At 40.8% G+C, this 13,866-nt stretch overlaps 1 protein-coding gene across 5 annotated transcripts in view; it reads left to right on the top strand.

Annotated features, from left to right (window-relative positions):
* Window positions 1–13,866, top strand: part of MDGA1 (MAM domain containing glycosylphosphatidylinositol anchor 1) — a 281,764-nt gene that overhangs the window by 169,109 nt on the left and 98,789 nt on the right. For all 5 annotated transcript variants that reach the window (XR_014154409.1, XR_014154410.1, XM_081854150.1 and 2 more), the window contains exon 10: window positions 4,051–4,196. Coding sequence is in view for 3 of the 5 variants with exons in the window: in XM_081854150.1 (XP_081710276.1) it covers window positions 4,051–4,196 (146 nt within the window). In the remaining 2 variants the exon portion in view is untranslated. The remainder of the gene's footprint in view (window positions 1–4,050; window positions 4,197–13,866) is intronic.

Raw genomic sequence — 13,866 nt, 5'->3', positions numbered from 1 at the left:
TGTGTATGCCTTGCACGCTCAAGAAACCAGCTTGTCACAAAGCACCTACCGATACATGTCTGCCCTTTTATTATAAAAATGTGTGTGCATTTAATACTCAGACTATATATGCCACTCCTTTCCATCATCCATGGAAAGCAATGGCTGTTTTCACACAGATGCAGTCCTCTCAATCACCATTTTAGCATATTGCCCCACATATACACTAGAGCTGGTGCATGGAGATGGAAGAAGCATAGATGTGCAATCAGTCAATTCTTTCTATGCCCCCAAATAGCTGCAAACACACTCCATTGATGACAGGTAGAAAATTGCAAAGGACCCAGTGGTGTACTTGATTATTAAATCACTGGATCTTCCATTTGGGGAATCAATTAATTTTTTTAAAAAAATGGATATTATGCAAGTTAATGATTATCATCCATTCTAATTTCATTTCTAAATCTGTTATGAGACTTGACTTCACAGTCAATACAAGTTGAATAAGCAACAATTAGTCTCCAAGGTGGCTCTGAATCTCTGGCATACACAAAAAAAATGTGTCAATAAAAATAATAAGAAAAAGGGGCTCAGAAGTAAACATCAATATTACCATTGTAAGTTAATAAAAATAAGCATTGAATCATTTCCATTTAATTATAGCAGAGAAGAATAGCTGAGCCATTCTGATTGGAGTGGGATGTAATAGAATGGAAAAAGATGGCACTTTGGAAATGAGGAATGGCAGTGGGGAATATTGGATATATTGGACTCTTTCCAGTAATACAGCTTCTGTGGCTTTTGGTTGGGCAAATCCTAGAAAATGACAACAGCATGTTATCAAGGACATCTATTGATGGAAATATTTCAGTACAGTGACATACCATGGACTTATGGGTCTAAAGATGTCTACATTATGTACCCTTAATTTCTTCTAATCTGAAAGTGGCTGTGTATTTATTTAATGCTACATCTTTTGGCTTATCTTTTTTTTTTTTTAAATGATATTTATTTGTAGTTTCACATGATATACAAAAAAACCAAAACAACTTTCCAGAAAAAAATATAAACAGGAAAAAAAGAAAAGACAGAAGAAAAAAGACAAAAATTAGAAAAGAAAAAAGAGCATTCCTCATTTACAATCCTAATTTTCAGTAACTTTTTTTTCTGCGACCTCCCCTCGCCTCCCTTTCTTGTATTCCATGTCCGAATATTAGTTCAACAAGTTCTTATCCCTAATTTTTTAACCCTAATTTATTAATTATTCTTAATACAATTTATGTATCAAATTTTAACTTATAGACATTGGTCATTGTGCTTAAAGACTTTTTCTAAGATCGAGCCAGTTTCCCTTCCACGGATTCCCCATCTTTATATTAATAACAAAGCAAAAAAGAAGATACATTAGAAAAGATCAAAATATATTTGTACACCCTTCGGATTCCCAAACCCCACCCTCCCTTTCCCGGTTTCAATCCCTAAACCATTATCCATTAGTCTATCTGGTATCAGCCTGGATTCCTCACGTCAGAGGCTCTTAATTCTCTCTCAGTTCCTATCTGCCGGTTTCTTTGATAGTTCTTTGTATTAACCACCAAATCTCGGAAGGGCTCTGTCCCAAAAATGTCCATGTTCCTTCCAGCCGGGCCTCCATATTTAAAGGAGGGACTCAGAACTTGTTTCTTAATCCTTTTAGGTCCAAATGTCCCAAAATCTTCAGATCTCCACAAAAGGAGGTCTTTCCATTCCTCCTTCTTCAATTCAAACCAAATTTTCATCACCCAGTCCTTTTTTTCTTTTATATCCATCTTGACAGGCCTCCGGCTCTCCTTTGCCTTCTGCAGCATTTCAGCCCCTCCTTCCTGCTGCTCCTGTTCAACCAATATCTCTTTCTCCACTTCCTCAAGTTTCTCAAGTTTCCTTTCTTGTTCAGCTGCCTGGACTGTAGACAAAACATGACTTTGCTCCACCAATTTTCTCACGAGAAGGGCAACCTCATCCAGATCAGCTAGTATTTTCCGGCCTATTTCCATTCTTGTAGTGTCCCTGAACCCCCTCTAGAGGGATTCTGGTTATGAAGTATTCCTTACGCTTCCAGCCCAACAGTCCAGTTAACTTGTTTCAATTTCTTCTTTATTTTCAACAATTTACACTATATTGTAGCGAATGTAACCAGCAAAAACATCAGAAACAAAGTTCTCTGTTTTTTCCCACTTTGACAGCTAATTTGACAGCTGTCAAAGTCTTCTATGTCTCCTCAGCAGGCTCCTCTCGCGGATCACTCCCGGGTCCCGGGGGGGGGGGACTTTAGCTCTCAAAGTTAGCTCTTATCCTCCAGCACCATTACTTATACTGTCAATCCGTGTAGTTAATAGTTTAGTCCAATAAAAAGGAGATATTCTCTCGACCTTAATTATTTAGTCCTTGCTTCAGATTGTTTACAAGGCAGGGAAGACGGACTTCCTTTTTGCGTCTTCCCCGATCGTGCCAGATTCAATAAAAGTTTTTCCTTTTAGAAATCCAATTTCCGTATTACTCACGGGTTGTTGCTTTTAGTCCGAATGTTCCCAGGAAAAAGTCAGCGCTCTCCGTCCATGGCATGCGGCTTCACTCAGCAGGGGAAGCAGAGGACTCTCAGCACCACGCCACTCCCCGTCCCCCGTTCCGGAGCCTTTAAAAAGGCTCCTTCGCAGGTCGGGGGTGCAGATGGTGCCCGCCGAGTCACCAGGTCCACAGGCTTCCACGCCTGTGGTTTTTTAGGGTCCCCGCGTCGCCGCCGCGGAAGGACCCGACCCCTGCTAAGCCGATTCCCTCCGGAGCTCGGAGGGAATCCGCCATTCGGCGATGGCGCTAACCCGGAAGTCCATCATCTTTTGGCTTATCTGGTTTGAGCAGGTTTATTAAATGTAGCCTACATTACTGAAGGCAGTTGTTTGGAACAGGAGCTATATAATTCAACAGACTTTTGTTTTTGGGATTAAATTTGTAGAACTGTAAACCACTTTTATCAATGCCAGGTGCAACCACTACCTTAACAAGAATCACAAAACCAAAATAATTATGGGCATGTTCTTTCAGATTCTCCTTAAAACCAGCAATAAAAAATATTCCCGTATCTGATGGTAGCTCATTCCATTGCTCAACATTAATTGCAAATGGCATCCTCTTCTCTGATAGTCAATGCCCCTTCTGTATACCTTCACTATATACTGCCTCTGCATGCTCCTGTCTTGCACTTTATGAGCAATTTGTCCTACTCCTCCTTTGCACATTTGAAAATCGAGTTCCATCCTCCTGACTACTCCAACTTCCTCCAGCACATTCTCTTCAACGGGAAGCTTCCATTCCAAAAATGTTGTTATCATTTGATGCACTTTCCTCTCTATATAGATAGATACACACACATGATTAAAGACAGCATCATTTATGCTTCTATCATAACTAATGCTGTGAGAAGTGGGTTCTTTGCTAAGCATCAAGTATACAAAGACATGCCCAAAGTGCATGTGTTGGGTGATTTCCAGCAACATCATTTCAGCTTCCACCACAAGGAGCAGTACTAAGATATGGGTATTTCTTTGAATGTAAGGATTGTATGGCTCCTCTTCACCGGCTGCTTCCTCTTCCCTTTCTGCTATTTATTTTGTAATGCAAAGCCAGATTCTTCTGTGTTGGGTATCTTTGAGATAAATTGTTATGTTGCAAAATGAGCAGTATGCCACATGGGAGGCAAAGGTAATGACAAAGTCACTACCATTTTAGTCTTGTCTCAGTCACTGTTTTAAGCAGCAGAGATTAAAGCTGGTTCAACTGTAGTTCTACACACGTTCTTGAGAGATTCATTGTCCTTTGGTGCTGCCTTGTTCAAGTCCATGTCAACCACCCAGTTCAGATAGTAGAAATTAAGGCAAATAAGAGCCTGCTCAGTGTGGTCACACGTGACTATGGAATATCAGAACATTTGATGAGTTGGGGACATGGATTCTTGTGATCCTCACTACATAGTTTTATAACAAGTTTCCTCCCCATTTTCTCTCTCCCTTTTCTCCCCTACCCCTTTCCACTTCTCAGCTAAAGCTTACAATCCTGAGTTTTATTATGATACCCCTAATCCTACCAGAAAGCAATCCAAGAACTACTCCTATGTTTTGCAGTGGACACAGAAGGAACCTGATGCAGTTGACCCCATCCTTAGTTACCGGCTAGATGTCCGTCAGGTAAGACCACCATCTTATGTGCCAAAATCCATTTCTATTCTTTTTAGTCTGAGAGTACATCAGTGCACCACCTCACTTAGAGAGTGGGAAATGCTGTTTGCAAAACAAACTGGAACTGAGGGCATGGCTCTTCTTTTCCCATTTTACAGAGCAGAGAAGACAGGTGTGTGGTTTGGCCCTCAATTTCAAGATAGATGCTGTCAATGATTGAGAGCTTAAAAAAATAAGTCTGCTTGGAATTCTCAGACACAGTGTTTTGAATATGGCTCTGATAGGAAGAAAATTTTGTAGTCGTTAGTCAGCACTGTAGATTTCATAGCCTAACAATTCAGATGAGTGGAATTTCAGACTCTTCACTTTGAACAAATAAAGGATTGTAAATTGGAGGGCTCTCCAGGCTGGAATTGCAGGGGGAAGTCATTGACTGTTCATATTGCACAAAGGCCTTCATCAAGTTGTCATAATAATACTGGAATGTTATTAAACTCTGCTGGAGCAAGGTGTGGAACAAAAAGGCTATTGAGCATAAAAGCGAATAATAAAGGATACTACCAGGAGAGGGGAAATGGTACCATACGGCGTAACTATAGAAAAGTGTTTTGTGCTGGGAGGGTTGCATTCTGAGCATGGATTTGTGAATCAGGGAATCATCTCTGTTTTCAGTCAAGCTAAAGTTCTTGGCTATAAGACAGTTGCTACCCATAAAAGCCAATGAAATGACTCTGGGTAAAATATAAGAAACTGGGCTTAATTGGATTGTTTCATATTTGCTAAATAAAAATAAAAAAAGACATCCAGACACTTTACTATTTTATTTTATTTTATTTTATTTTATTTTATTTTATTTTATTTTATTTATATTTTATTTTTTTATTTTTTTATTTTTTTATTTTATTTTATTCTATTCTATTCTATTCTATTCTATTCTATTCTTCAATTCTATTCTATTCTATTCTATTCTATTCTATTCTATTCTATTCTATTCTATTTTGGCATTTGATGCATCAGTCCAAAATGTGACACACTGTTTCAGTTTAGAGCTACAAATTTAAGCAAAGAAGAGACATGATCTGGGAAAAGCCTTTTTATAATTTTCATGTATCGTCATATTTCATTTTTATCACGTCTAGGAACCTAAAAATTTGAAAGTGGCCTGGGCCTCTCTGGACTAGAGCCCGCTGTTTACATACCTTACTGCTCCCTGTGGTCATTGGGATTGCATTTCTTGCCTCAATGAGACAGCCATCTTAGAATTCAGAAGAGTTAACTATGTTTGGGGGTTGTGCCTTTGGCTTTGTCAGTGGAGATAATTCTGTACTTAGAAGTGAACTTTTAAGTTGTGTTGTTGGACAAGTTAACTAGCCCTCAAAGGGAGTGGTGTTTGACCTGTGTTTATAAAGACCACATGTAAGTTCAGATATGACCAGTTCCAAGATGAGGGTAGAAACGGATGTCACCAAGTTCACAGTGCTCTTCTGGTATTAATGCCCCCATGCTATATAACATTGGAACAGGGACATATAACGTAGCTCCACCCCTTAGTCTTCACAGAAGCAGTGTTGCTGTCTATACTGGCAGCGCTTCCACACATACAGCTGTACATGCAAAATTGCACTGGTTGTGCAAAGGGTAAAGACAGGGCTACTTTTGATGACTAATGTTAGAAATGTTTTTCACCTCTCAGTTATAAGTTGCCTCAGGAGCTGCTGAGACATGCTTCTGATACCAGTCCCAGCTTATTTTGTGGTTTAGCCTTTAAAATGCTAAAATGTAGGGGTTTGCCTATGAATTGACTCCCTGGCAAAGAAGAAATACAGCTAAAATCTGAATATTGGAACCAGTCATTGCATTCTAATTGTATTTGGCCTTGGGTCTGATGAAACCAAAGTAGGATATGTTTTGGTCTTTATCTTTAAATTAGGAACCTTGTTCATATTAATTCAAATTTAACTTCTAAATTCTTATCTGGTAATTGCTAGCATAAGTTATAGCAACTTTCATTAAGATATTTTCTAGCTATTGGATTCATATATTTCACATTATACTTGTCTGCCTTTGACCATTTGAACTTAATCAATCTCACCGTATACTACACTTCTATTTATAAGAAATCAATGGACCTTTAAGGCTTATTCTGATATTGCTATTGGCATCCTTAGAATTTTAGTAAAAAATAAATTGATCGGTTTGGTATTATTGACTGACATGTTGCGATACCTGTGGCTAGGGATGGATGGATCTGTCAACTTCAGTTTCTCATTTTTCCAATCCAGTTCTCCACATTTCTGCATTAGTATGCCAGTCCTTGTGAGAACTTAATAGCATTTTAGAGTGCATGTTTCTAATATATTCATTTTTGCAAGCAATTTCCCCTAAAACAATGGGTTTGTGTACGTTATTTTCATTAACATATGCATTTTTATGCTCACTTTTCTCTACTATATACATTTTTGTACACCTTATTGGGCTGGAGAACGTCATCCCAAAATTCAGAGAATTTTGAAGGATAGCTGCACTTCCATTCATGCATTGTTTTGGGAAGAGTGAAGTAGTTACCCTGCCACTTTCTCCCAGGAAAATGCTCTCTTTTGGAGGTCAGTTGGGTTTTCTGTAGATTGGTGTTTGCTCTGATTAAGTAGTAAAGAGTGGGTTTTACCAGGGAAAGCAGTGGGGCAAATGGTAGACCATTTGGACGTGTGCCTAGAAAGCATAGGACAAATGGAACACCTCTCGGACCCATGCTTTCTAGGCATGGAATAAGCAGAAGTGTGGACAAGCCCTTAGTTTTGCATTAAAATGCAAACAAGCCAAAGTTCTTCATAATGCCTTCTTGAGACCAGGTTTTTGGGTATGAACTTTTGACCTAGACATCAGAAAACTATTAGTAACACATTCCTAGCTGCCATATTGTACATGTGACAGCAGCTGCCTTGGGTTGTGGAGCCCCGTCCCCTCCACTGGTGGTGGAGAAGCAGCAGCAGTGGCTTCCAGTGAAATGTCATGGAAATCTCGTGAGATCTCCTAGGACCTTGCCATATGACCTAGGTAAAGGGGTTCTTCAGTGGAGGGGGGCAGGGGGTTTCATTGGCAGCAGGATGGCACTTTCCCGTGTTGTCTCAGGTGGTGAAACAAGATAGGCTGCCACTGACAGGTAAGCACAGCAAATACAATGATCAAATATGCTGGAGCCCACAACTGCAGGGACAGCATCCTATGGAAGTGTGACATCTTGAACTGGGTTACTGATCACTGAAGGTAGCAGGCGCATTGGGCAACTTTGTGTTCTTCGAGCTATGCTGTGAGGTGTTAGGTTGTGTTGTATTGAAGGTGGATTGATACTAAATTGGAATTTTACAGTGTGACACCATTGGAATCCTACTTATAGTCTTAGCATCATGGAGGGGGGCCTTGCAAATAATCTAGTGCAACCTACTGCTCAGTGCACATAATCCAGAAGTAGAGCATCTCCATAGATAGCTGCTCAGCCTCTGTTTGAAGACAGTACAGTAAGAGAAATCCACCTCCCTTCTAGTTTAATTGCTCTTATTGCTGAATTGCTGTGTCAAACACTTTATCCTAATGTTCAACTGAAATCTTCCCTTCTGCAATGTAAGCCTTGCCCTCTGTGACAGCAGAAAACAAGTCTTTGCCCTCTTCTATGTAACAGCCCTTCAGACAGTTAAAGAACAATATCAAAATGAGCCTTCCTGAAATCCACCATACACTTTTGACTTCCCTTGCCTTTGGCTTTTCAAAAAATCTTCACTTCCAACATTACATAGTCACTTTCCCACAAAGGTTTGGCTACTTCCCTGTTGTTAAGATCAAGTCAAGGATAATCTATTCCTTCCTTCACCTCCTGAAAGAGAGAGTTGTCACCATGACATGTTAGGCATTTGTTGGAGATTCCATGTTTATCAGAGTTCATCTTCTAGGAAATAATCAGGGTAGCTTGAAATCCCCCGTTATTTATTATATAAAATACAACCCCATCTTTCTAGTGTCAGCACATCACTGTTCACTCCTACTAACTCTTGTTTTTTCTTAAACATCTGTAATTTGTTACAGAAAACCATCATCCCCATATTTTGGTGCTCGGTAGTATTCTGACCACAGTGTTGTTTTTATTTATTTCTGTTTATTTTTAACCAGGTGGGCTCCACAGGGCTACCTTGTTTAACTTTCTCTTGTATGGATTTTTATGCATATAACACCACTTCCCCTTCTGTTGCATCTGCTTTCTTTGAGCAAGTAAATATATTCCAGTTGTTACTTTCTGGTCCATAGAAGTTGGCTAGTCAAGTGTCAGTTATACCTGTCAAGTGTCAGTTATCTTCTGCTAGGAGTTCAAGCTCATCTTGTTCCACCATCACCCCTGTGCTCTGTACATTAGTTATGTAGACATAAAATCCTTGAGTATTCATCTCCAATGTTTTTTCCTGGTATTTCATTGGGGGTTTGAGAAGCTCCCCCTGCTCTAGGCACCCTAAAAAGAGCCTTCTTTTTTTCCTTTCTTTTTTACTTATTTACTGGGGATCATGAAAACTTCACCAAAGCATGGATTTTAAGGCTGGTGCTTTTAAAGGAACCAGAGCACATCAGGACATTTAATAGGTTAAGCTGATGCTTGGAAGTGAAATACAGTATTATTTACTATATGTACAAGGCAGAACCATTTCAGAAGATCAGAGCATGTCTATTCACTGGTTCACACAGAATATCATCCTTTGTGCCTTTCTTCCACTAGCTTGGTCTCCCGGGAAGGGTCTGCCTCTATATTAGTTTCTCATACAGCGCAGAGCACATCATCAGTACTTAACAAATAATAACAATTTTAGCAGTACAGTACACAAGGGAGCCTCTTATAATGAAGGTGCTTTGTCAAAGAGCATCTTTGCTATATGTTGAAATTCGCTGTTGCAATTTCCAACTAACAATGTGTGAAGATAAAAGAAGATTGCATCCTTACTGGGGCAGCTTGGAATTGGGACTCCAGACAAATGAAGTTCAACATCTTGATGCAGTCCTCTTGCTGAGAAAGAGTCCATCCCACTTAGAGAGCTAAGAGGTAGTATTCAGGATAGATGTAGCGAATAACATAAATGTAATTCCATTTTCTCACCCATAGCTGGGCCAACTATCGCTTTGTGTTCTATCTGCACCTTATTCTACAGCAAAACCTCCAATGATTCCTATTTCTTTGGCGGAATCACAGTTTATTCTTGCTCTAATTTAGTCTTCTATCTCCACGCTTGACAATACAAAGCTTTCTGGTACGTTCCAAAGTTCTTCAGTAAATTACCATATTGTAAGAAAAGTGCTTTATAGAATCATAGAATTGTAGAGTTGGAAGAGGGAGTCCATAACCTTCTGGGGGAAGTCCATTCCGCTGTTGAACAGTTCTTACTTTCAGAAGGTTCTTCCTGGTGTTTAGTCAGAATCGCCTTTCTTGTAACTTGAATCCATTGGTTTGAGTCCTAGCCTCTGGAGCAAGAGAAAGCAAGCTTGCCCCATCTTCCACATGACAGCCCTTTAGATATTTCAAGATGTCTATCCCGTGTCCTCTTTTCCAGGCTAAACATACCCAATTCCCTCAACTGTTCCTCATAAAACTTGGTTTCCAGACCCTTGATCATCTTGGTTGCCCTTCTCAGCGCACATTCCAACTTGTCCATATCCTTCTTCTTAAGCTTGTTAATATTGCTTGCTCTTTGTCCCACTTTGCCATTTTAATTTTTTTAGATTTTTGACATGCATATTTGCAAAGCTACAATAATATTTTATCTGCTCTGCATAAGCCAGACAACATTCCTTTGGCTGCTTCATCTCTTACATGATAAATTTGTATTTCTAACACTCTGGCCACTTTATGCACTCTTCCTCACCAGTATTGCAGTGGTTTACCACTCTGTTCAATGGCGTTTTCTCCCTAGTAAGTCTGTTTAGGATTGCGGCCTTAATTGTCTGGAAAATCCATTGCTCAGCATTAAAAAAACAACCTTTTTCTTGCAGTGAGCTGTCAAGAGATTTAAATGTTTTGTGGTGATATCATTATGAAACTGTAAAGCTTTTTTATTTGCTTCATGGGACCTTAATGGATTATACCTTGGAAATCAAGCCCTGTAGTCCGTTATTCAGATGAAAATTTCTCTATTTCTGCCTGATATTAAAAGCCATTTCTTAGGTCAGGGTAGTCAATGTAGTGCCCTCCAGATGTTGTTGGGTGATAACTTTCATTGTCTCTGACCATCAGCCATGCTAGCTGGGCTGAGAGGAGTTATAGCCCAAAAACAAGCTAGGGCCTACCATGTTGGCTACTCCTGTCTTAAACTGATCCCAAAAGGGAGGCTTCTAGGTAATGTTGCTGAATTCTTTGATAGCACAAGTGATAGGGTGGGGTGCAGGAAGGTAGTATATTTTCTAAATTAATGTAATTCTGTATTGGGTACTGGTGAATCCTTACTGTTCCTAATATAGCTCTTTTCATTCCATTTCATCTCTGGTCTCTCACCATGAGCTCAACAAGGCCAAAACAGAACTACTGACCTTTTCCTTCTGAACGAAACCCTTTCCATTTCTCAAAAGTATAACCATCTTTCATGTTGCAGGTGCTTGTAACATAGTCCTTGAACTCTCTATGTTTCATTTCTCTTTTTCTTGTGGTAAGGTAACAAACTGCCTCTTCATGATCTCAGTTTTTATTTATCCCCTGAGTGCCTCTCTTCTGGAAGAACATAAGGATGCTTGAGAATCCAACTGGGAAAAGCACAAAAAAAGTTCGAAGAATGCTTACATAGAAGATTTGTCTGGGTAAATGACAAGTGTGTGTTGGTATGCGGATGATTATTGCCAGTGACTAGAATAGCTTCAAACCTCTACTTCAGGTAGGCATAAGCTGCCATTGCCATAGCCATAGCAGAACATGCAACCATAAAACAATCATGGATCATTTATTCTCCTTATTGGAGATGGCCAATCAAAATTAAAAACTAGATAACTATGGGTCACTACATTGATATTTTGTAGATAAAAGGAGAAAGCTATTTTAAGGGGAAACAGTTGAAAACTTACTCTGCTAATCTGGAATTGCAGTAAATTGAGAACCTATCTTGTGAACATTTCTAGGATTCATTTCACTCCTTAAATTAAAATTTCTTGTCATATATGCTGTCAGGTATCCTAAACTGAAGATTCCACCGCCAGCTGTGGCAACTCTGTGTGTGATAAGAGTTCTATTGTTACATTTTGTGATGTGCTTTTGCCCCCTTTACACTTTGTGGGGCCAGTGAAGCCGCAGGCAGAGGGCCAAGTCATGGGGAGTTGCAATAAACACAGTACAACCATTTTGGGATTAAACAGCCCACAACTATATTGATTACAGGTGTCAGAAAGTTTTGCCACAGGCATTGGGTGTATATCCAGTATCAATTCAACCTGTCTGCTTGTTTTATTATTTGGCAGGGTTAACCAAGGTTAAGCCCCACCGCCGATTCGCCACCAAACCACTCACATCTGCAACCTGGGCCTGACTGGCTTTTATAGCCAGATAGCAGACCAGAAGGAAGAAGTTTTCCCTCTGGTCTGCTTCCCAAACCATCCACCCTAGCTCGCCCATGCTTAGCTGCAACCATGGGTGATCTCCAGCAGCCAGTGGAGGAGGAAGTGACTTCCTCCTCCAGCTCACTGAGTCTGGAAGACCACCTGGTACTGCTGCAACCATGCTGGACCTCAACCACTGCTTCCCTCCAGCTGGCGGTAGGCGGTCCTTCCATGGAACAGTTTAGCAGGTCTTCAGTGGCATCTAGACATGTCATGACATAAGATTCTCCTAGACCATATACATAATGTTTCACTCTTTACTACAAATGACTGATCCACAATGATTAAAGCTGTCTGACTCAAACTGTCTGCATGCACTTTGAAATATAGCAACTTCTTTACTAGCCTAAATGTGGGTACAAGAAGAGAAGAAGAGTTTGGAATTGATATCCTGCTTTATCACTACCCAAAGGAGTTTCAAAGCGGCTAGCATTCTCCTTTCCCTTCCTCCCCCACAACAAACACTCTGTGAGGTGAGTGAGGCTGAGAGACTTCAGAGACCTTGGGGTGACCTTGGGCTAGTCACACCCAACAGCTGCATGTGGAGGAGAAGAGACACGAACCCGGTTCACCAGATTACGGGTCTACCGCTCTTAACCACTACACCACACAAGGACTTAGGGCTGGGGAGGAGTGGAGCAGTGAATGCACAGCACATCCCAGCTCATGGAGAGCCAGTGTGGTGTAGTGGTTAAGAGCGGTAGACTCGTAATCTGGTGAACTGGGTTCACGTCTCCGCTCCTCCACATGCAGCTGCTGGGTGACCTTGGGCTAGTCACACTTCTTTGAAGTCTCTCAGCCCCACTCACCTCACAGAGTGTTGTGGGGGAGAAAGGGAAAAGAGAATGTTAGCCGCTTTGAAACTCCTTTGGGTAGTGATAAAGCAGAATATCAAATCCAAACTCCTCCTCCTCCTCCTCTCCTTCTTCTTCTTCTCATGTTAGCTAGGGTAGGACAGAAGGTGATGGCATTTTCTGCCTCCTTGCTGTCACAGCTCTTGACCATGTCAATGGATCAATGTGGCTTTGGATTCACCAGATCCAAAGCCGCCAGCACTCCACCCACAAAATGCCCCTGAAACACCTGTTTGGGGTTTTCTGTGTGTTACCACCAGGGATCGAGCTTCCGACAGGAGCTCTCTGCCTGCTAGGGCACAGCTGGGTGGCAGAGCCTCCAACCAACTGTGCTTCTCTCCACAAACAGAGGCCAGCGAAGATTTGTCAATGTGTCATTCTGGCCCCTCCACTGCCATCAGCATTGAGGGTTAGGATTGCCCTCTCTTTCATTAACCTGCATTATGTGCCCTCATACATAATGTCTGTTCCATGTAGGCTTGGCAGTACTCCACTCCATCTTTTGATATACTAGTCACAGCTAAGGATTTAATCTGTTTAATATTTAGCTGGTTAAATTCTTCAGGTAGCTCAGTTATTGGCTTGAATGTTGATTTTTCCATCCCGCTTCTTGGGTGAATGTACAGGCCAACTTTGACAGCTAGGGGCATTAAACAAATAACACTCTGGTTGAAGTAGTTGTTCAAGTTCCTTGAAAAGCCTCAAGCATTATGTCTAATCTAAATGATGGTGTGCCCTTTTTCACCACACACTGGGATCAGTATTGATTGAGGGGAAAGAACATACTCCACTGAAGAACTGCTAAACCCCTGCAGCACCCTGCTTTGAAATATCTCGCCCAAATTCTGGCCATGCTTGTTAGCTTGTGAGAGCTCATGACTTGCAGCCATTGGGTGTTTTGGGGTTTTCTTTGGCGCTTCGCAGGTCATGGGGTATTTGCATTTGTTCTCTTCAGAATAGAAAAAGCGCTTGCCAGAATTATTAAAGCCCTCTGAATATCCCAATAAAACCAAACCTTGATTGAAAATACAATGCTTAAAATAAAAGGGGGAGGGGAAAACCCGAACAAGCTTTTGAGACGCTTCTTTCTCTCTGAGGGTGCTATGCCTGGCTGGAGATCTGTTTGAAAAGGAAATGGAAAGCTTTCTGCTGTTTTGAGGTAGAGGCAAAGTGAATAAAGAGCAAGCTAAGCTGGCTGTTGCAAGGGAAGGGACAGG

Source organism: Podarcis erhardii, assembly GCF_964252035.2.
Source record: "Podarcis erhardii genome assembly, chromosome: 3".
NCBI classification, from domain to species: domain Eukaryota; kingdom Metazoa; phylum Chordata; class Lepidosauria; order Squamata; family Lacertidae; genus Podarcis; species Podarcis erhardii.
Note: the sequence above shows the minus strand (reverse complement) of the source record. Positions and strands in the feature narration are given on the sequence as shown.